Raw genomic sequence first — 21,063 nt, forward strand, 5'->3', positions numbered from 1 at the left:
GCCCCGGCGGGGCCCCCGGGCAGGGCGGTGAGGCGGGACGGGCTCTTCCTGCCGGTGGGATGGATGGATCCATGGATGCATGGATGGATTCTCATCCTGTCCCGTGCCTTGCAGAACTTCGAGACAGCGGTGCGGGAGAACGTGACCATTAACGGGCAGCCCTGGGAGGAGGCCTCGGATGACTCCCGGCTGCAGAGCGGTAGGCGGCGGTTTCCATTCGCTTCCTGCTGGGTGGGTTTCGTTTGGTTTGGTTTTGTCCAGAGGTAAAAGGGGGCCGATTGAAAGGGGAGGTTCTGAGTTGATGTAAGGAAGTAAAAACTCATTCTTAGGCTAACAGAGCATTGGAAAGGCTGCTCAGAGCTTGTGTCCAGCACTGGAGGCCTCTAAAAACCGTCTGGACAGAAGTGTTCTGAGCAACCTGTTCTGAAATGGGCGTTGACCCTGCTGTGAGCGGGAGGCGCTGGAGTGGAGGGCCCTTCCAGCCTGAGTGTTGGGGGCCGTGACCAAGATCCATCAGAAGACCCTAGGAGACAGTCTGTTGCTGCTATTTAATATACAGAGATTAAGTGTTGAAAATTATTGCTATATAGAGATACAAATATTTAAATATATTGTTTCTATTACATAATTACTGTGTTTTGAATAGCAGTAGTGGAGGTTCTTGGTAGCCTGGTGTCCAAAGAAAATTTCAGTGCGGTTCATTCGCTCACCTGTGTTGGCATTAGGTGCCCTTTGCCTGCAGATTGATGCTTTTTGCGGTTAGACAGAGCTGAAAATACAGATACATTGAGCTCACTCTGGAGCTGTTGAACCCAAAACATTGAACAGTTTTTTGGTCAGGAAGCTCTGAGCAAGCATGGGCTCTGAGCAGTGTGATCTAGTTGAAGATGTACCTGCTCATTGCAGGGGGCCTGGACTGGATCACCTAAAAGGTGATCCACCCTTCCAGCCCAGACTGTTCTCTGATTCTGTGAAGTGTGTGCAGTTGTAGTTCTAGAATGATAAAACTCCAGCTACTTTGGCTGCAAGGTCAGAAATGCACTGATATCGCAATGCAAAATGCAAAACTGAGACACTGTCATCTGCCCACAGCTGACGTAAAGCAGGTGTAAGGACTGTATTGTGCTTTTTAATTTGATGTAGATTTACTCACGTACCTACCTCTGATCCGGTTTGAGTCACCAGGAGATTTGGCATTTGTGCCTTCCATGTTTATGTTGACCAGTGGCTTAAGTCTTTCCTGTCTATATTTAAGTGGTTTCATGGTGATCATAAAACAAACAACCAAAACAAACCCGCAAACTCTTAAAACCTTGACTTTTCCTTTCTGAGTTTTGCAATCACTTGATTCTGCACGGAGTGACCCAGAGAGGGTGCTCAAAATCCATTCTTTACCACTAGATTGAAAACATTGCATGGCTTGCAAGTTATACTCAACACATTAGTGGGAACTGGTTATTTGTGCACTGTGTGATATAAAATCAGTTAAGACTTCCAATTATTGTTTGTACAGTTGGAGTTTGTTTAATGCTGTAAATCACACAGGTAAACCATTTTTCTCTTTAAAAGATAACCATTGCTATCTTTTAAAGTCATAAGACTTTCTTCACAGATTCAGAGTTCATAGAGAAATACATTTTTTATTTTTTTCCCCAGATGGTTCTCTGCCTCCCTCCCCCCAGATCATTTACTGCAAAATAACTGGCCAACATCAGGTTATCTCCACTCTCTATACTGCCTTAGCAAGGAGATTCAAGTCATAAATTTATCTCCATGTTGATAATCATGCATGATTTTTTTAAATTCGAGATCTAAAGCTGCTTTTTCTTGATAAGGTTGTCTTAAAAAAAATAAAAGGTCTGAGGATTCCACAGTAACTGTGTGTGTTTGTCACTTTCAGATTCCAATATTAAAATTCTGGAGGATCAATTTGATGAAATGATAGTAGAGACAGCAACTAGGCGTAAACAGTGGCCTAAAAAGATCCTGGTGCATGCCATCCAAACCATGAAAGCAGAGCAAGAGATGTTGGTGAGTAACTTAAGACTTTCAGAAAACCTTTACATTAAGAAATCAGTCATCCAGTGTTGACCTTTAAGCTCCTTCCCGTGGCTGGTTTTGATTCTTTATCGTAAAATGAAGTTGCTTTTTTTCATTAACTGGTTCTGCAGTAGCTAAGGGTTAAACTTAGTAAGTTTACTAAGTAACTACTAAGGGTTGCTACAAACCCTTGTGACTTATGTCTGAATTGGGTCTGTGGCACAAACTGGAGCAGATTGCTTCAGCCTGGTGACACAGGATTTACAAACCAGTAGGCACCTATTTATCTTCTGAGCTCCTGAAGTCCTTGCCCAAGGCCTGGCTGAGGTACTGAATGTTACACTACGTACAGATAGATAGTATCACCTGCAGTGTATGGCTTAACAAAATGTCAGTGGCTTCCTAAGCACTTCTTTGGAGCTACATGGAGTAAGGGCTTTCAGTAAAACATGGGGAAAAAGGCAGTGTGGATTAATGAATCAGCACAGTAAGTTCTGTGGGATTTTTGACACACAGTGTAATTACTGGCATGAAACAACCCAGTTGTGTCCTCAGCTGCTGGATTTCTTCCCTGAAGTTATGTTAGGCCTCCCTTTTGCTTGCCTGCTGATTAATTAGGATTCCTTTGGCAAAAAAACAAGAGGCTGAGGCAGAGTCAAATACTGGCACAAGTTGCCCATTGAAATTGTGGAGTCTTCATCGTTGGAGAGATTGATGGAGATGCTCAAAAGCTGACTGGATGAGGCTCTGAGCAACCTGCCCTAGTTGGCCCAACTTTCAGGAGGGTGTTTAGGGGTCCTTTCCAACTTCAGCTATTCTATGCTAAAGAAGACAGGGATTTTTTTTGAAAGTTGTGTAGGAGCCTCCATTGCATTTCTGAGGACTAAAATTGATAAATGTTAACTCTCTAGGTTAGCCAGGCAGAGATGATTTATGGTAAGGAAAAGTGCATGAGTACACTTTTACCTTACACGGGATATTTTCTAACATATATTGCCTTTTGTGATCTCTCTTTGTCAGTATATCAAGTATGGAAAACAACAAAATCAAGTAAAATAAATGCTATTTTATAATACCAAGATTTAACAAGACCTTTTAATCTTTCTGCTACCTGAGTCCCCCAGTGGATTAGTTATTTGGAATGCCTCTCATGCTACTTTTTTTCTCTTGCTGATCTCTTCAAAGTTTACACCACTACAACTAGATGATTATTTCAGTTGAAATTGTCTGCAGAAGTTTAGTTTATCCCTGTAAGGACATGTAGAAATATGTATAAGAAATATGGAAAGCTTAGTTTATCTCTGTAAATGTTTATCCCTTTCTTTTATTCATCTCTCAGCTATTTCTGCAAAGGCACCATTGGTTTCTTTGGTTTTGGTTGAGGATTTCTTGTGTTCTTTCATGACCGTAGCATTCATGTGATGCTTTCTGCTTTATAAAGAGCAGCCAAGAAGATGTGATTTATCTGGAGAGAACCACTCATTTATTGTGGTGATCTCCTTGTAATTGCCAAAGCAAGAAATCATCCTGTGGGTTTTCAGTCAATATGTTCTGTAGAGTTTGAGGCTAATTCAAGCCATGTTTGTTCTTCTGCGTGGAGCTGTTACTGCAAACTTGCTAAGAAGCTGTGTGAACTGTGAAAAAATTTCTCTGACAAAACTACAGCGAGGAATAATTAGCTTTCCCCTACTTGCTTTTGCTTGAAGAAGGTTGAGGGACAGCTCCTGAAGTGGAGAACACTAACTTGCACATGATCTAACTTCTGTTCCGTTGGCCTTGCTTTGTTTCCTTCTTCCCTGTTAGCTGCTTCTAATTCCACCTTTAATATAACTAAGTGTGGGTTGCATTCAGTTATTAGTTTACTTCATGTCTCAGTTAACTGATGTGAGGTCACAGGACTCACAGTTTGTGAAGCAGAGTGTTCTTAGCTCTATATAAGTAATTGCAGGGCTAGAGTGTAGTAGTTTAAGTGCTTTTCTTTTTCTTAGCTTTTTGTGCTAAAGTACCCATTTGTTGGAGTTTGTGGCTCCGTGAAAGCGTTCTGGTTCTGAGAATGGCTCCTGAGGAGCTAGAGCACCTCTTTCTCCTCAGTCATGCAGCAGGGGGCAATGCTTCTTCCAAAATGCCTGGATGTCATTTCTCATGCTTTAATAATAAGAATTCTGCAAACTAAAGCAAATTCTGGAGATCTGTTTACAGTAACTGTGTTAACCAGAATACTACTTTCAGTAAGTAAGTATCTATAAACTGCACCTCTAACACATTCTTGTACTAAATAATTCCACCACCATCTCAATTGTTCTGACTACTATAGGTGTGTTAGATATCTACTAAACCAAGGCGGTGTTTAATAATTTAATAGTTTTTCTTCCTTTTTTATTTTATTTTTCGAATATGCAGAAGCTCTACCGGCCTGTGGTAAAACCAGCAGAGATAAGACCTCAGCCTTCTCAAGGTAAAAATTTTGTGGGGAGAGCAGCTGTACTGAGGAAACACCACCTCACTTACTGGCTTATTGTAAATGTTTAAGAAGTTTTATTTCTTTAAGCTTGTTTAGAAATGGCTGTTAATAAATTGACTAAAAAGCTAGAAGTCTGTCATAAGTGAATGTATTGCTGCCTGAGTTTTACCATGTCCATTTCTCCTGTTCTGAGTGCTGCCTGCAGTTAGGCACTGTACTTAAAGGCAGAAAGCTGACAAAGGCCTCTGTGTGTGTGTACTGGGGAAAAATTGTCACACCGCTACCCGCAGAAGGCTTGGATCACTGACATTGTACTGCATCTGTTCTTGTGTTCTTTATACATCTAGAAATGCTTCAGCCTCTCTTCCTAACCAGTCAGTTCCTTCAGGGAATTGAAAGCTGTTGTGTAGGACTGTTGTGTAGGACTCGGTGGCAGTGGTGACTCTCCTAACTTGCTAAGTAGGACACAGATTTCATCTTGTGAGGGTTGATGAAGGAACAGAGCTGCAAACAATGTTTGTTGTAAGTTTGCTGCATACTTTGTAACAGACTTCTTGGAACAAGGTGGTGGATTTTGCAGTGGGTGATTGGGATGTGCTCTCTTAAGATTGGCCTTAAATAAGTGGGATGTTTTGTGTTGGCTGTTGTTAAGTATTGAAAAATGACAGAATTCAGCAGGGCAGTTCTAATTTGAGAAGTGAGAGCCCTCACTATGAATTACTGCACATGATGTAAAGCTGTAAGTGTAACAAGCAGTGGTGCTCAGAGTTTGAGGAGCTGAATCTTCCAGTTCTCACCCTGCTGATCTGACTTCATTCTAATCATCATTTCCTCTTTATAGATGGGAGACATGGCTTTCAGCAGTGCCAGCCTTTGCAGCAAAGCAGCCAGTAGGAGCAGTACAGTGGGTCACTTTGTATCTGAGTTCCTTTTGGTTTCTAATGTCCAAATCCAGGCTTTTCTGATGTCAGTCAACTACTTGCAAGTTAGTAGCAGCTTGCACTATGATATTGTGGGTTTGGTAACAGCAAAGTTGTAGCAACAATACCATGGAGTTTGTGCAGAATTTTGGTATTATGTAGTCTTTGGGAAGTTTATGTATCCCATTTTAGCAAGTACAGTGGCCAGAAACCAAAAATGTTTAGATTACTCAATACCTTTCATTTCCTTGTTTCATTTCCCTATGTTTTGGAAAGCCTTGAACACTGAGGAATATAATGCCATCTATGTCAAGCCGAACTCTTGCAGGCAAATTTCACTTAACTGTGTGTCAGTCTTTCTGTGTAATAATCCAAATAATTATTTCTACTTTTACATAACTCCGTCCTTACCATTTCATAAGGTTACCAGCCTCCTCATCCCAAATGTTCTATTGTAAGAATGCTTCATTACAGACATGTCCTTCTTTTAGAGAGTGGCCTTCCACAGGGCTCTGTGATGGGTTTAAAGAGGTTGCTTCTGGACCGCTTATTCTTCCAAACTGAATGATCGTGCATTTTAGTGTGCGTGTTCACGTAGGGATTGTGTGTTCCTAAACCAGCTCTGACCAGCACATTGGACACATGGACAGTTCAGCAAGCACCATCTCTTGGTGGTTACCACATTTCAGCAGGGAATCACTGTAACCTTGAGCTAGAATGCAGTGGCTGACTTTAAAATGCCTTCAGCAGCACTAATAAGATTGACTTCAAAACAAAATGCCGTGTTTAACCCTGACAGGGTTTAGGGGTGTGTGCACCCGCTGACACCATGTCCTACTGCAGGCACTGGTAAAACCCTACAGAAAACTAATCATGGTGGAGGTGAGGCTCCTTACTTCCCAGAAGCATGCTAGTCTGCTCATTTTAAGTTTTGTGGATGGAGGACATGCAAAACAGTTTCATAATAGCCTAGAGTTTAACTCTTGAATACAGAATTAAAGTATTGGTGATCTTATCATATTGCTACTACGGTTGAATATATGCTGTATTCCCCCTGGTGTTCTGCACCTGCTGCCTGCTTCAGAGTTCCTGAAAGCTGGGGATTTTTTTCTTTCCTTATTAGCACAGCAGGATTAATGCAGTTCATGTTATTTATGCTTATGTTGGTTTTAGTGTTAATGCCTGGTATGTTAAGCCAAAAGAGAAAAAAAAATAGCCTTTATTGTAAAAGCCAACTTGTCAGAGACACAGGATGGTTTATTTGCCCTCCTTAAAATGGGTTTTCTTCATGCCATGTTCTCCACAGTGGTGTTTATTCTCTGTGTTCTGTGTGGTTGTTATCAAATGTAATATGAGCTTAAAGGTTTTGAAAACAAACCTTTTTGTGTAATTATTTATTTTACAACCGTTCTCTTATTTCAAAAACAGGCTTTGTGTTTTCTAGGTAAGAATTTTGGGGCTTTCTGTAGTTGAGACTGCTACTGCAATTTGAGTGATAAAGAATAATACTAGTGAGATAAACCATGCTAGCTGTCATCCTCAGTGTTAGAGTGAAAGGGATCTGCTGCAGGTTTAGGTTTTATACAGGGGCTTTACTGGTTTTCTGTCCATTTTCTGATAGTGAGTGATGGGGGAAAGAGTTCTGTTTCAGGAGTTGATTTTGGCTGTGTTTATCTACAGATGCTTACATCGCAGATCTGAAGCAGGCGACAGAAGTGGCATCCAAACAGATAAGCGAAGCAATACAGGTGAGACCTCTGTGTGCTCCAAGAGAAATATGTTTTTTATCTTCTTGATCTGGTAATATGTCACAAAAGAGGAGTTCTAACTCATCTTCCTTATAGTTTGGTAGAAAAAAGCCTGTGTGTGTCTTTAAGAAGCAGGTAAAGCCTGGTGTTTGTAAAGCATTCCCCCTCACATGGTAGTAAGGGAGATTACCCTGTGGCTGTACTTTCACTGAGATTTTGGGACCTGCAGCATCTGGAAAACATCTTTTGAAGACCTGTATGACTTCATCTGGAGTATGACATTTGTTACTACAGTACCTGCTTAGGCATCAGCTGTGGTATCCCTGTGATACTTCCTGAGCTTAGAGCTGTCTTGAGGGAACACTTCAACTTGGCATACCCTTTGCATGGTTTCTGAGTGCAGACACCTCACTATGGGGGTGGTAGCTCTGCGTTCTCACCCCTCACCCGCCATCCTGAACATCGTCTCTGCAGACACTGAAGCTTTTGTGCCTGTCAGAATCTCATTAGCATATCGCATGCCTTATAACCATTGCTTTTCCCGTGTAACTTGAGATACTTGGGTTTGTTTTTGCAGTCTATTCCAGCACTCATAGAAAAAGCAGAAGGTTTTTCCCAAGCATTAACTTTACAACCAACCTTGGAACTGTGCAAGCTGCAGCAAGAAGTCTTTTCTGGTTGCAAGGTGAAGGAGGAAAACAATGTCCAAAATTCAGTACCACCAGGAGAAGTCACACCAACAGGAACTGTTTCCTGTAAAAATCCTTATGTTTTGCTGAAAAGAAGAAAAGCTGCAGGTTCCCCAGAGAGAAGGCGCTACCCACTGCGGCGGAGGAAGATCACTCTCAGCACGTGAATCTCTTGTTTTGTGTTTTCACATTGGAATCTCAGTTGCACTTTTGTTCCATGTGTTCCATCTTTTTTCTTAAAACTCATCTCCCCTCAGTGCTATGGGAGCTTCTTTAATTAGTCTTTAACTTTTTAAATATTTCTACTTTTACTGTCACGCTGATGGTATATGAAAGCCTGCACGTACCAGTAGCATCCAATATCCTGCAAGTGTATTTGCTATTTAACTCATTTTTTGCTCTTATATTGCAGTTTTTAGCCTGAGTCCTTGTGCTTCTCAGAGTTGGTGTACATGCTTTATGTATGTGGGCAGTCTTCTAGGAAACCACTAACTGCTCAGTTACATTCAGCATGTCTCTAAAGAGGTTGGAGAATATCTAGTTCTCCTAATGCACCTTCATTAGTTACTGAGGCAGGTGGCTTTTAATTTAATGAATTAATTGACAGTGCAGCATATTGAAATCACCAGATTTGATGCGATTTGATTTGATGGAAGTCCATGCACACATGTGACATTAGTCCCTGCTAGTCTACCTTTCCTGAATGTAGGTCATCTAGGCTTATTTATAGTCATGTTTGTTGAAACTTGGATTTTTAATAATTCTATATATTTACTTGCAGTGTGCTCTTCTGAACAGGAATTCAACCATCAATATCTTAGGGTCCAGTATTTCATTTCATGTAATCCAATTATGCAGCCTGGGATTTTCCTGGACAATACGTCTACCCATGAGAGGATCTTGACTTGGGTTGTGTTTGCATTTGTCTTGTCTGACTGAAGATCAGAACAGGTTACCAGTAAATGGTATTCACTTGAGCTAGCTTACTTTTGTTTTCTTTACTCCTTAGTACCTAGAAGATTGCAGATTAGTACTAAATTGAGCATTGTGCCTTAACCATTTATAACTTTTTCTAGTTCATGGTTGTATGTGCCTGCAGTAAGTACTCCCGTGTAGTACGTAACATATTTCTTACACAGTAAATGGAGGGGGGTTTTAGAAGCTTTATTAACGACATGTTTGGTGCTAAGAAGACAGGTCCAACCTAATGTCTAAGAGACTGAGAATTCTCAAGAAAACAGATTTTAGCATCATTTATTTTGTAAAAGTAAGCATCTGTACCAAGACTTTGTATATGACTTGTAATCATATGTAAATATTTTTCCTGTCCCTGTATATACAAATGTGTGTTTTTATATGAAGTAAATTAAATCAATTAAGGAAGATCAAAGCTTCAGATAATATTGTCAGTTCTAATCCTGGAATAGCTGGTGGCTGAGCAGTGAGCGTACTTCAGAGGACATCTGTGTTAAATTCTGGCTTGAGTAACTGAAGGAGTTCCATTTACTGCCTTTGAACTCACAAGTGTTATTAATCTCGGGGCTACAAAGCTCGTGGTGTAAGAGAGGACAGGATGTGAGAGGGACTGGAGCTGCAGAGCTGTGGAACGCGTGGCTCAGGCGCCTTCTCACACAGCCACTTGCTATTTTGAGTGCCCGTGCTCTGTGCAGCGTTGAAAATCCCCGCTACGGCTTTCTTCACACAGGTCCTGGGTGTTGCTGGGCTAAGGTGAGCCCTGCAAGGTTCTGTGTGGCAACTATTACAGCGTTTGGCCATTTCCTCTGTTAATTGGTAGATTCTCTGCTCTTCTCTGCAAATGATAAGCAAGTACAGAAAATAGCTAGGAGTAGGTGTCTCTTTGAAGAACCGTCAGAAGTGGCTGGGGTCGGACAAATGCCATAAGAAATAAAAAGGGAAAGCACTGTGGTTTAAGACTTAATAAATAAATTAATAGATTCACACTACAGTGCATGTTTCTACTTAGAGACTGAGGGATAGTTGGCCTGCACAGAGTTTCAAGTAAGTGGGAATGGATGCCCTGAGTTAGAGCAGTCAGTCTTTGTTCCATAGACTGTGTTGCAACTGGGTGGAAGAAGAAAAATGCATCTGGAAATGCTGGCCAAATGGATTGTGTAAAGAAAAAGATAAAGCAGTCAGGATTCCAGGTGCAGAGTATAAACTAGGAATTTAAAAATCTGATGGCTGCTTTCTGCCAAGCAGCACTGGAGAGAGAACCTCCCCTTAAACGCAAGTTCTATGATGAGCTTAACACTGGAGTGTTCAGCATTTTCAGTTTTTCAAATGGTTATTAAAAAATTCTGCAGCCAGTGATGGCTGCAACTAGCTGTTCTTCCCATTGGCAGAAATATAGGAAACACTTCATTTTTCCCCATTCCAATAGCCTTTTGTCCTTCAGTTAACTTTTCATAGGAATTGGCAATGTTGTGCAAGACATGTCTAATCAGGCTTCTACTGAAATGTCACAACAGCCAAACTTCTTATTTTTAACTTGGGGCAAATTGGTATTGCATCAAGAAATGTCTGGTAGTTTTTCTTTATATAGCCTTTGAATTTTGTAAGACAGCTCCACGGTGATGGATGCTTGGGTTCATTTGCAAACTGAGTTTGAACTTCCTGGCTTTCAGGGGCGAGACAGAACATCTCACTGTTTGTTAGTGTGTCCTGTCTGCAATGTGCTTTTTGCTTATGAGGCTGGGCCATCCCCAGCCAAGAAAAACTTGCAAATTGGAGCAGCATCCACGCATGCTTTTGGTGTGTGTACTTTCTGAACAAAGGGGATTACAAACTAAAGGTGAAGCTCCTTTTCCGGAAATCTTCACATGGACCCTGACATCTCTTTGGAAGCCTGCACGCTTTGAGAGCCAGTTCTGACATGTGCCATTCTCCAGAAGAGCCATGCTGTGCTAAGCTGTGATCAGAGACTAGTCTGCGTGTGTGTAGGCTGCTTCAGTGCAGACAAAAATCATTGATAAACTGCCGTTATAAAATGTAAGCTCAGCTGACTAGGCTGCTTTCTGGGCTGGTTTTTCTCTCCTGCACAGAAACGCTCTGCCTTTACTGCTGCACTACCTGGAATTACTGTGTAGGCATTTCTACAGATGTACCAGAGATAGCTCTAATACTAAGTAGAAACTTGTTCCCACAAGCAAATTTTGACTTGTCATTTCCTTTGTCATTTGTTCTGAACAAGAACAGACTGTTCAGGTTCAAGGGAACTGTCCCCTGACTTGTCCCATGCTTGTGTTATCCTGGAAACCTTATTCTGCAGCTGCTGGGAATGACTCAGTGAAGTGGATATTTATTCAGGGCTAGTAAGTTCGTGGTGAGCTGCTCATGATTTGATGATGTCAGGTAGCTTGTGCAGGTGCCATTTGGGGCAGCATTGCTCCTGGAGCAGGGAGTTCAACGTCCCTCTGTGGAAGGGGACTTTCTTTCCCACAGATCACTCCAGAGGGCTGTTGAGGTGTTTTATCCATGTGGTTCATAGAGTTTATTGCAAGAGAACATACCTGTTCCCTGACCTTGTGAAAATACTGGCTTCTAGTCCTATTTCAACTGAGCTTAAGCTACAAAGGCAGCAAGAACCCGGTGCTCTCTTTTTAAGCAACTGTCCCAACAAAGTCTCTGCTCGTGGCCTCACGTACTGCTTTCCTTTTAACTACATGAGGTGTAGTTAAAGCAAGATGAGGCTGTTTCAAAGGAGCAGTTGAGAACAATTCACACTCTAATAACTCTCTGCCTGGTGGCCAGGGCTGCTTTCCAGGAGGTGCTGGTTTGGATTCCCCTGGAGAGTGGCACTGAACCCACACCTTCTGCTGCCTCCATGAGCAGCCCTCGGTGAACATCCTGCTCTTGGCACATGAGATGACAAAGGGAGAAAGAATCAAGACTACTTTTGAAGAAACCAGGGGCATGTCCTGTGAGATGCTTGGGAGACTCAGCACAGTCTGGGGATGCAGGTTAAGTCAGAGTATATCGGCTTGAGCGTGCTTCCCAGTTGTGGTCACCAGCCACCTTCCCATAGCTGTTAGGATGGGAAGACTCACAAGGACTTGGTCCTTCAGGGTTGGAGAAGCTCTTTGAAAAGTGCAAAATCAAATAAATGCCTGGATAGCCTGGAGGGTGGAGACACAAGTTACTTTGAGGTGGAACAGCTGGGAAGATGTGCTTCAAACCAAGGAAATCACACTCAGGTCTTCTAGTCATAGTCCCAAAGCCTTCCAGGAAACGTGTGACAGAGCACAGACTTCAGTTTGACTCTTGGATTCCCGGGGGACGTGGCTCCCTCACCTTTAGCACGAACTATTAGCCACATCTTCCTGGAAGGATTGTCTGTGTTTACTCAGTTTGCCAACTCTTTAACTTCATCTAAGCTGGATGACTCAAGCTGCTGAGGAAACCAGAAAAATAGGGAAGTATCTGATTTATTGAGATACCTGGGGCTTTATGACAGACTGCACTGCAGTTTGGGGGCATGAACCCTCCTCGAATGGTCATGTGTTCGCCTCTGTGACTTGAGCACAGCCAGGAAGGTACAAGAGTTACAAATTCTTTTGCAGTAGAGCAAGGATGTTGAAGTAGCTGTCGGTGCAAACACCCACTTTCAGAGCATAAGGCCAAGGTAACTGTGCAATTAAAATGCAAGGAAGGTGTTCCAAGAGGTAAAAGAAACAGTGTTCAGTCTGTTAAAATACTCTCGACAGAACAGTGGAACAGAAAGATTTTTGTCTGCAGCAACTGTATTTCCAGCAGTCTTTGTCTGGCTTTGCCTTTACAAGAAGTCTGTCGCATTTCCTTATTATTTAAAGGAACAGGGCGAGTAGCGAAAGTGAAAACCGCTTTATCCCAGCACGGATGCCGTGTCCTCACACCCATGACCCCGGGCTGAGCTGGCTGTCCCCCATGCGGAGCTGCCGCCGCTTCAGAGCGCCGATGTCCCAGGAGCGCGGCGGGCGGGAGCGGCCGGAGGTGAGCGGCGGGAGGCACACGGGGGCACGGCCGGCTCCCGGGGGCAGCATGGAGAGGAGGGAAACCGCGGGGGGTTTATTTCTGCAGGCGAAAGAGCGAGTCGGGCCTCCCGGCGGGGTGTCGAGCCCAGCCGGCCCCCGGGGCTGGGGCTCTCCGGGGGGATTTTCAGGCAGCTCCTGCCCGGCAGCGCCGTGACCCGGACTTTCCCCGGCTCCCGGCGGCTGACGAGAGCCGGCGGTCCCGGGGGGCGGGCACGGCGGGGAAGCAGTGCGGGACGCGGCCGGGTGGTCCCGGGCTCCCGCTGCGGGCGGGCGCCATGTGACGGCCATGTGGGCGGCCCCGGCACCTGGCGGCGGCACCCCCGACCCGGGGCGGCGCGTCCGCTGCCCCGGCCCGCCCCGGCCCGCCCTGCCCTTGTACTGCCTTCCCTGCGCTCCCGTGCAGTCGCACCCCCCGCGGGCCGGGGGAGCCCTGCGGGCGGCTCGGCGGCGCCGGGATGTCGTGCCCCGTCCCGGCGGCGGGGGCCAGCGCGCTGCCCCGGGGCGCGGCGGCCGAGGGCGGCCAGCAGGTAGGGACCGGGCGGGGGTCGGCGCTGCGGGCGGGCACATGGGGCTGAGTCACGCCGGGCAGCGCCGCCTCGGGGTGCCCGCTGCCCCAGGGCATCGGCCCTTCTTTTCCCGGAGGCGGCCGCCGTGCTGGCTCTTCCCAGGCGGGAGAGCGGGCGAATCGCCGGCAGTGTGCGGAAAGCTGCCGGGGCGCGGCGCGGGCAGCGGCTTTTCCCCAGCCGCAGGCGGCCGGGAAGGGAGCGAGGATTTCCTCCCGGCTGCTCGCACTCCGCCCCGCCGGCCGCGCTGCAGAGAGGCAGGTGTAAAGTGCTGCCCGCCGGGCAGGGCGGGAGCGCCGGTCCCCGCTCGGGTACCCAGCTTGCCCCATCGGCAGCATTGCCCCTGCCCGCGGGGCTCTGCGGCATCCCCCGGCAGCCTGCCGGCTTCCACCCCTCCGCTTCGGGTCCACTTGTGCGGTGGGGCAGAGGGATGCGCTGCTCTTTGCAGGGACCATGCGGTCTGTGGGGGACAGAGGATCAGCGCTGTGAAATTGGAAGTGTTCGTTCTCAAAAAGTTATACACCTGACTTCGGGCATCTTCTGTGTGCACCTTGCAAACTAGCTAAGTGTTTCTGGCTGATGTCTTCCAGAGCCATGAAGAAGACGACAGAAAAGTAAGGAGGAGAGAAAAAAATCGAGTTGCTGCACAGAGGAGCCGGAAGAAGCAAACTCAGAAAGCAGATAAACTTCATGAGGTGAATGGGTACTTGGTGCTTTGCAGGCATGGCTTGGGTACCAAGCACGGGACTTTACAATAAACAGGAATTCTTAAGCAGGCATGGGCCTGTCTTCACACTAATCCTGCTCAGAGAGCTGTGGGTGTGAGGCACAGAAAGGTGTGCTGTAGGATGCTTGGTTGGGAACTCACAGACACTGATGCTGCTCTTGGACAGTGCAGCTCTGCCTTCAGTGACACTGCTAGGAAGAGAGAGACGTGGTCCAGCCCTTGCCTCATCCTCCATCTTTTGCTCTTCCTGTGGCCACCCAAAGAATGGTGTCACTGGGCTCCTTTGGGCTAAACCAGAACCATTTTCTACTGTATTCATGTTAAGCTTGTCACATTTGCTATGACAGTGGATGGGTTCTTGCTGTCCTACAAGGTAGGAGGTGATGGAAGAGGAGGGGACCATGCAGTGGCAACTTAAATCAGTTCTAGAACTGTGGTGTCAGCAATGGGGTCCCCAGACATACCCTCTTGAAAAGGCTTCTTAGGAACTTGGGAACCTGCAAGTGTGAGAGCTCAGCTTGGCTAGCTGTTACACTTGCATGCTTTGAAAAGTAACAGTGGGTGTTTAAACAAATAAAATGGAAGTAACTAATTCTTCCAGAAGCTCTTAATATCACAATGTGTTGTGGTTTTCTTGTGTCCCCAGTGCAAACACTTGGAGGACAGGGATCCCTTTTCTCTGGTTTTGGATGTTACCTCACACAAGTGCTCTTGTAGCCAGGAGTCAGCTTTTGGGGTAACTGTCAGTTTTGCAGCACACTGCCATTGTGGCTGAGTCAGTTGTTCAGCTCTGAAGGTTTGTCACAGACTTTTTTCTTTCTCACTGTGGAAGGATCTGCCAGCAGTTAGCAGAGACTAAGAGGGACAATGTGGGGAGTTTTGGGCTTGGTTTTTCCCAGGTCTCCTCTGAGTCAGCGCCTGAGAAAGCCAGGTGCAGGGTACTTCTGAAAAGGGGTAACCCCTGGCTTTGGAATCATTTTTGGGCCCTGTGCCATCCTGCAGTCTATCTGATGTTCCTCCTGAACTTCAGGATCTTCCTCGTGCTGAAAATCTTCATTCTGAGGCACACAGGTTTTGCCAGGTGTAGGCAGATCTGGTTGAATAGACATTTGTTCTTAGCAAGAACAATGTGACAGTCTCACCCCTGAAAATGGGACAGAGCAACAGGACAGCAAGACTTATTCCAAAGCCCAGGACCATGGGGTTTGGGGCAACAAGAGATGAGCAGAATGACAATAGGGGTCGGACAACTTGGCTGGAGTTTGGCTCCAATACTGTGTTGGGAGGATTGTGCCTATTTTACTCTGTGAGAGGTGGCAGGAGGATGTGAGGGTGGGCAGGGAGCCCAGAGTTCTGCAGCAAAGGGGAGTAGAGGCAGTTCCAGGCTGCCCAGAAGAACATTGCATGAGAGGCTCTCCCTGCTGCCTTTTAATGCACGTGTAGGCTTTGAAGTTTGCTCTGAAGCTTTCCCAGGGAGGTGAGATTGAGTGGGTGGATGTTGAGCCTTGGGCCAGCAGAGAGACACCCATCTGCAGTTTTTCAGTGGGCTGGCTCTGAACCTCTAGCTCTCTTCTCTTTGGGGTGAGAAGGCTTAGAAGCAGGGACACTTGGGACACACAGTTATCAAAAAATGTGATGCAGGAGTCTTGCATCCATCACATGTATGCTGCCGAGCAACTCAAAACTCCCCTGCAGTTAACAGCAGCTTATTTATTGCCAGAGAAGCCTTAGCTCAAAAAGAGCTAGGTCAGGGATAACCAAGGCAGTGGTCTGGTCTTCTGATGAAAAAATGAGTCTGGCATCAAGCTGTCATGATGCTTCCCTCCTCCTGAGTTCTCCAGCTTCTGAGCAGGAGGCTACAACCTCTGTCAGGCCTGGAGGAGAGCAGTGGTCGGATTGTGCTAGCCTGAATAAATGGCTTTTCTCTGCACTGCCCTGGAGCAGGGCCTGCCCTCCTCTCACCAGCAGTGCCAGGCTCTGTGTTTTCCCAGCACCTCTCGGCAGTCAGTGCTTTCATTTTCTCTAATCTCGCAGTGCAGAGTCCATTTTGGCCCTTCCCAGCAGAGGCAGCCCAGGGTGGAAGAGGCCACCATGGGGACACAGCCATCCATGCCTGCAGCCCTGGGCTCCTGGGGGAATCCTGAGGGCCAGGGGCACATCCTGGTCTTCAGGGCCGTGACAGGAATCGCAGCATGGTCAGGGCACAGGTCATAATGCACTTGCCCTGTTCCAGCACCCAGGCTGTGTCTGTCTTTCCTCAGCACTTTGTAAGTTGTAGTAAGAAACCACACTGTTCTTCTACAGTTGTGTGAATGTATTCAAGGTGGAAGCACTGAAAGGAATGTTTTGACTGTGAGCTGTTTTTTTTTGTTTTGTTTTGTTTTGTTTTTTTTTTACTTTTCCCCTCCTTCCAGGAATATGAGTCTCTTGAGCAAGAAAATACCTCCCTGAAAAGAGAAATTGGAAAGCTAACAGATGAAATGAAACACTTGAGTGAAGTGTTGAAGGATCATGAAAAGATCTGTCCACTATTGCACTGCACCATGAACTATGTGACCATACCAAGGCCCGATGCACTTGCCAGCTGCCTACCAAGATGAGTGGTCTCCTCAATCACCTCTAAATGTGATGTGTGAAAGTGCCATTAACAGGAGGTTTGAAGAACTGCCTACTTAGTGTGCAGTTCTTCCATCCAAGAGGGCTGGACTCGACCACGCAGCTCTTCTCCACATTGAAATGTTACAGTCTTCTGAATCTCAGGAAAACACCAGTATGGAAAAAAAGACAATTTGAAAAGCAGCTTCTAACTTGGTAGACCCTTCAAGCTATGGTTTTGCCTTTAGAAATGTCCAAGTGCCATGCAGCCCACTATGGAGTGATGGAATGTGGACAGGGAAAAGTACTGACCTCAGACTGGGATGCCTTTCTCCCACACCTCCACTGCCAGTAACCCTTTGTCACTTGTCACCTGTGTATGTCATGATCTGGCTGCAGGGTTTTGTCTCTCTAAACAGGTTTGGTTAATAAAAGTGATGTCTTCATAATGTTCTCCACCTTCTTCAATAATCAATGTCTTTATAGCACCTTTGCTTTTCATTTGCTGGTCAGTGCCAAAGTCTAATGCTAATCTTCCTGTTAGTTGTTCTATTATTTACTTATCGCCTCTTCATTGGTTCCTCTTCTGAAGTGTACGTAACAAAAGAGTTTTCTTAATCTTTAATATTCCAAATCATCAGCCCTGTTGGCATTAGTCCTTGGAGTGTTTTATACCCTAAAATATGGCTTGGCCAGTTTCTGATGATGATTGTCTGCGCTGCGTGGAAGAAAAGCAGAGTTAGATGATTTTAAACGTTGTTTTCAAAAGCAGATTTTAAAAATTACTCTTTTAATGCACCCACTGGAAACGAACAAATATCTTCATCCTTCCTTCGTCTTGCTTATTGCCTCTGGAAGATTATGTCTGTGGATTGAGTTTTGCTAAGCATTTTGTTCTGAAGGCTTTGATAATTGTTTGAAAGAAAAACATTCTGTTTTCTTTAACTTTTTAGTTACAAAAAGGAAGTATGATTGCAATGTTACTGAGAAATACACAGAAAATTGTGTTTACTTTCTCTGAAGATTCCTAGTAGTGTCAGCCTCTAGAAATGTGGTTGCTGTAGCTTGGGATTCAGCAAAGAGTCTTTTTCTCACAGTATTTCCCAGTCAAAGAGCACCTTTGGATAATAAAAATCTCCTTCCCATTGCCAGCTCTCTCACTTCAGCATTTGGATTTTTTTCAGTTAAACTCATGGGATTAATTTTTCCCCTCACCAGGATCACAGTATTTAGGAGCAGAATATGATCTGAAATATCTGAGTTTTAATTTTTTTAACCTTTTTTTCTTTTTAGTTTCTTTAGTAGAGTGGTGCATTGCTGGTCACACCAAGACAGAATTTGGGAAACGATGTAGTCAACTTTGCCTTCTAAAGGTCCCTCTTGTACCATTGTCTTAGGCTAGAAACTCCAGATGAGCTGTTGGTTTTTTCAAATTATTTGTTAGGTTGTTCCCAAGAGAATTTTCAGGATGTGCATCTGCAGCCTAAATGCTGTCTTCAAAGTTCCTTATGGTCCTGTAAGAACTGAGTCATCCCACAAAGAGAACCTATTGCACTCCTTGCCTAGGAAAACAAAAGTCCCAGTATAGTTCAAGATACACATGTTGGGTAATGTCCTTGAAACTATTCTGTGTGTCACCCTTAACAAAGGAAGCTATCTTATGAATATTCATCCACACACCCACATTCCCTCAGGCACTGGAGGCCACTGTGTAATTTGGGCAGAGTGGAGATGTAATGGAGAAGGAGTAGCATGGTGGAAATGAACAACATTCACTCTGGGAAAATCCATCATAATTTAGGATGAAGGGAGAGAGGAAATGTTTCCCATCTCTTAACTAGGTATGTGCAGCTGAGTGGAAAGTATCTAATTGGGGTCAGGACTGTACAAAGCTGGTCTCACATATGGAGCCCTGTGGACCCTCAAAAATGGGAGGAAAGATCAGCTAGTCCAAGACAATCCATCCCAGCAGAATCCTTCTAAAGGTTTTTGTTCCACAGATGCTCTCTTCTAGAAGTAGAAATCTAGTTCCCTGTGTAAAATTCTCCTCCTTACATATTTATTCTAAACATCTGTCTAGAAACTGACTCCAGCTTATCACTTGATTTCATGTGTGAGTTCTGTGGTACACTCCCCATCCGTAAGTGCTGTTCTTGTTCTGCAGTAGAAGTTTTAATCCATGGTTTCTGCACTAGAGTTCATTGCTTTATTAATTTTATAATGTCTATGCAGAGTGTACAGGGGAAGACAGCAGAATTCTCAGCAATGTTGTGTGATGGAGACAACAACCTAAGTCCAAGAATATGTTGCTGTTCCTTGGAAGGGCTGGGAGCTCTGTGGGAGCCCTCACTGTCCCCACTTTTTTTCCACAACCTCAGGGTATAGTTCCAGCTCTTCCTGTGCATCATGTCCATTAGTAACAGTAGGACATGGGTTGCTTCTTTCTCCATCTCTTGCATCACTTTTTTTTCCCAGGAATATTTCCAAAGGGCCTTTTGCGTGGTTCTTCTATTTGATGGGTTACTAAGGCACCTCACCAATCAGTATATTGTGTGACTAGTGTTCAAAGGCAGCTGGGAGCCTTAAGTAAAAGAAGAGAGAAAAATTAGTATCCCAAGCCATTTAAGTCCAACATTTTGATATATTTATAGATTAATGTCATAGCTGATTCATGAGTCAACAAGGACCATGAGCTGCTAAAGCACAGGCTTTAACATGTGTCCCTACACATGTAGTGATTACGCTTTTTGCAGGAGCTGTTCGTAAGGATATTGATTTACAGGAATCTTCAAAACAGAAAGCATGTTCTAGAGCCTGGGATAATTTTTACATGAATAGGGAACCAGAAAGGAGAACAGAAAGGAAAAAGCCCATTTGTTAAGGAAGCAACAGAAAAATCTTTTTCAGATCCAAACCTCTCCTTCTGCAGCAGTGTTACACCATCAAAAAAAAAAAGGTTTCACATCTATATATGGCTAAAATCCCACTTGATGTACTGTAGCTTCAAAAAGCTTCCAGTTGGTTTGACTCATTCCCCACAAAAGTGTGGTCTGTATTACATCCACATGATTTTCAGATGCAGGTAAATAGGGAAGATCTTTTCTATATTCACATCATGGTTCACGTGAGGCACACTGTGAATCACAGCATTTTTTGTGGATGTGTCATGTAGATGAGGGTTGCTAACGAAGCTGGATTTTGCCTCTTAGGTTCACAGTGAAGGTTACAGTTTGTCCAGATTCAGTTAGTGTGGATTTCTTTTTTTGCATTTTCTATGAGTAAAGCGAAGAAGCAAAGTGCTTAGTGCAAACTTACAGACAAAAGTATTTATTCTAGGAACCGACTGGGTCCAACTCAGCTATTTATCTATTAATTTCTCTTGGGTTTAGTTGGGTCAAATTGAAAATTATTATATTTTAAAAAGTTTGTTTTAGCCTCCAAAAAAAAAAATCAACAGAAAGGCAAAGTCAAGCTTCCCAGAACTGCTTGTGTAACAGAGATCAATTGGTATACCTCAAGAGGGCTTATTGGAAAGTCTTGCTCCTTCCCACTGGTATTTTACATTCATGCCTGTGAACATTTATAAGTGCCTTCATGTACTCATCCAGTCTCACCGAAAATACAAATTCAAAAAACTAATTTAAACCAGCCTGTTCTACAGACTTTCCCTTCTTTGCCCTGGTACCAGTGACTGTAATTTAGTGCTCCTTCTGCAATGCCTCTTTATCTCATCTGCATTTGGTGCTTGCACTAGCCTTTGTATTCTCATTATTTCTAATGCCACTTTTTCTTTTCTTTCCTGTTTCCTTCTGTTTCTACATAGCTTGGTGGCAACATCACTTAATGGAATCAGTATTAGAGGATCAAGGCTAATCTGTAGGGCCATATAGAAGTTGCCCTTCACTGGTATACCCTGTATATGATTAAAGGCTTTGATGTGTGCCTTGTTTTGTCCCTTGGGTACTAAGGAAGGTGTCTGTGCAGTCTTTTAAAAAGTACTTAAAGGTGGCAAAACCTTTATTGAAGCCTATCAAACCCATACTTTTTCCTGCCCATAGATGAATGCTTTGCTGCATGGCATTTGGGGTTTCCATCTGTGAATCAGTCTAGAATTTCTGTCTCAGTGAAAGTGATAGATAAAGCAACCATTAAAAAATCCCTTTGCTCTTCTTCCCATCAGAGCAGTGATATAATTCCTGTTACAGGAAGGAAGCGTGTCTGATTAGCAGGAGAAGTGGGGAGTTTATTTACTGTCACAAAGACTAAATGTTATTCTCTTTATAGGAGGGT

At 44.5% G+C, this 21,063-nt stretch overlaps 2 protein-coding genes across 3 annotated transcripts in view; both read left to right on the top strand.

Annotated features, from left to right (window-relative positions):
* Window positions 1-10,984, top strand: part of NSL1 (NSL1 component of MIS12 kinetochore complex) — an 11,355-nt gene extending 371 nt beyond the window's left edge. Inside the window, exons 2-6 of the mRNA XM_066178300.1 lie at window positions 115-199; window positions 1,901-2,031; window positions 4,441-4,495; window positions 7,102-7,169; window positions 7,747-10,984. Coding sequence (XP_066034397.1) covers window positions 115-199; window positions 1,901-2,031; window positions 4,441-4,495; window positions 7,102-7,169; window positions 7,747-8,025 — 618 coding nt within the window. The 3' untranslated portion in view covers window positions 8,026-10,984. The remainder of the gene's footprint in view (window positions 1-114; window positions 200-1,900; window positions 2,032-4,440; window positions 4,496-7,101; window positions 7,170-7,746) is intronic.
* Window positions 10,985-12,062: 1,078 nt separating this feature from the next.
* On the top strand, window positions 12,063-19,145 carry BATF3 (basic leucine zipper ATF-like transcription factor 3). 2 transcript variants are annotated; one of them, XM_066178311.1, is made up of 3 exons: window positions 12,063-12,847; window positions 14,042-14,146; window positions 16,593-19,145. In XM_066178311.1, exons 1-3 carry the CDS (start codon window positions 12,734-12,736, stop codon window positions 16,776-16,778), a joined length of 405 nt encoding a protein of 134 aa, XP_066034408.1. In that variant the 5' UTR covers window positions 12,063-12,733; the 3' UTR covers window positions 16,779-19,145. The 2 variants fall into 2 exon arrangements, with proteins under 2 accessions (XP_066034408.1, XP_066034409.1); XM_066178312.1 differs by lacking the exon at window positions 12,063-12,847 and adding an exon at window positions 13,290-13,415.
* The last annotated feature ends 1,918 nt before the right edge of the window (window positions 19,146-21,063 follow it).

Source organism: Chamaea fasciata, unplaced genomic scaffold, assembly GCF_029207755.1.
Source record: "Chamaea fasciata isolate MVZ Bird 193981 ecotype frontalis unplaced genomic scaffold, bChaFas1.0.hap1 SCAF_3, whole genome shotgun sequence".
Classification (NCBI taxonomy): Eukaryota; Metazoa; Chordata; class Aves; order Passeriformes; family Sylviidae; genus Chamaea; species Chamaea fasciata.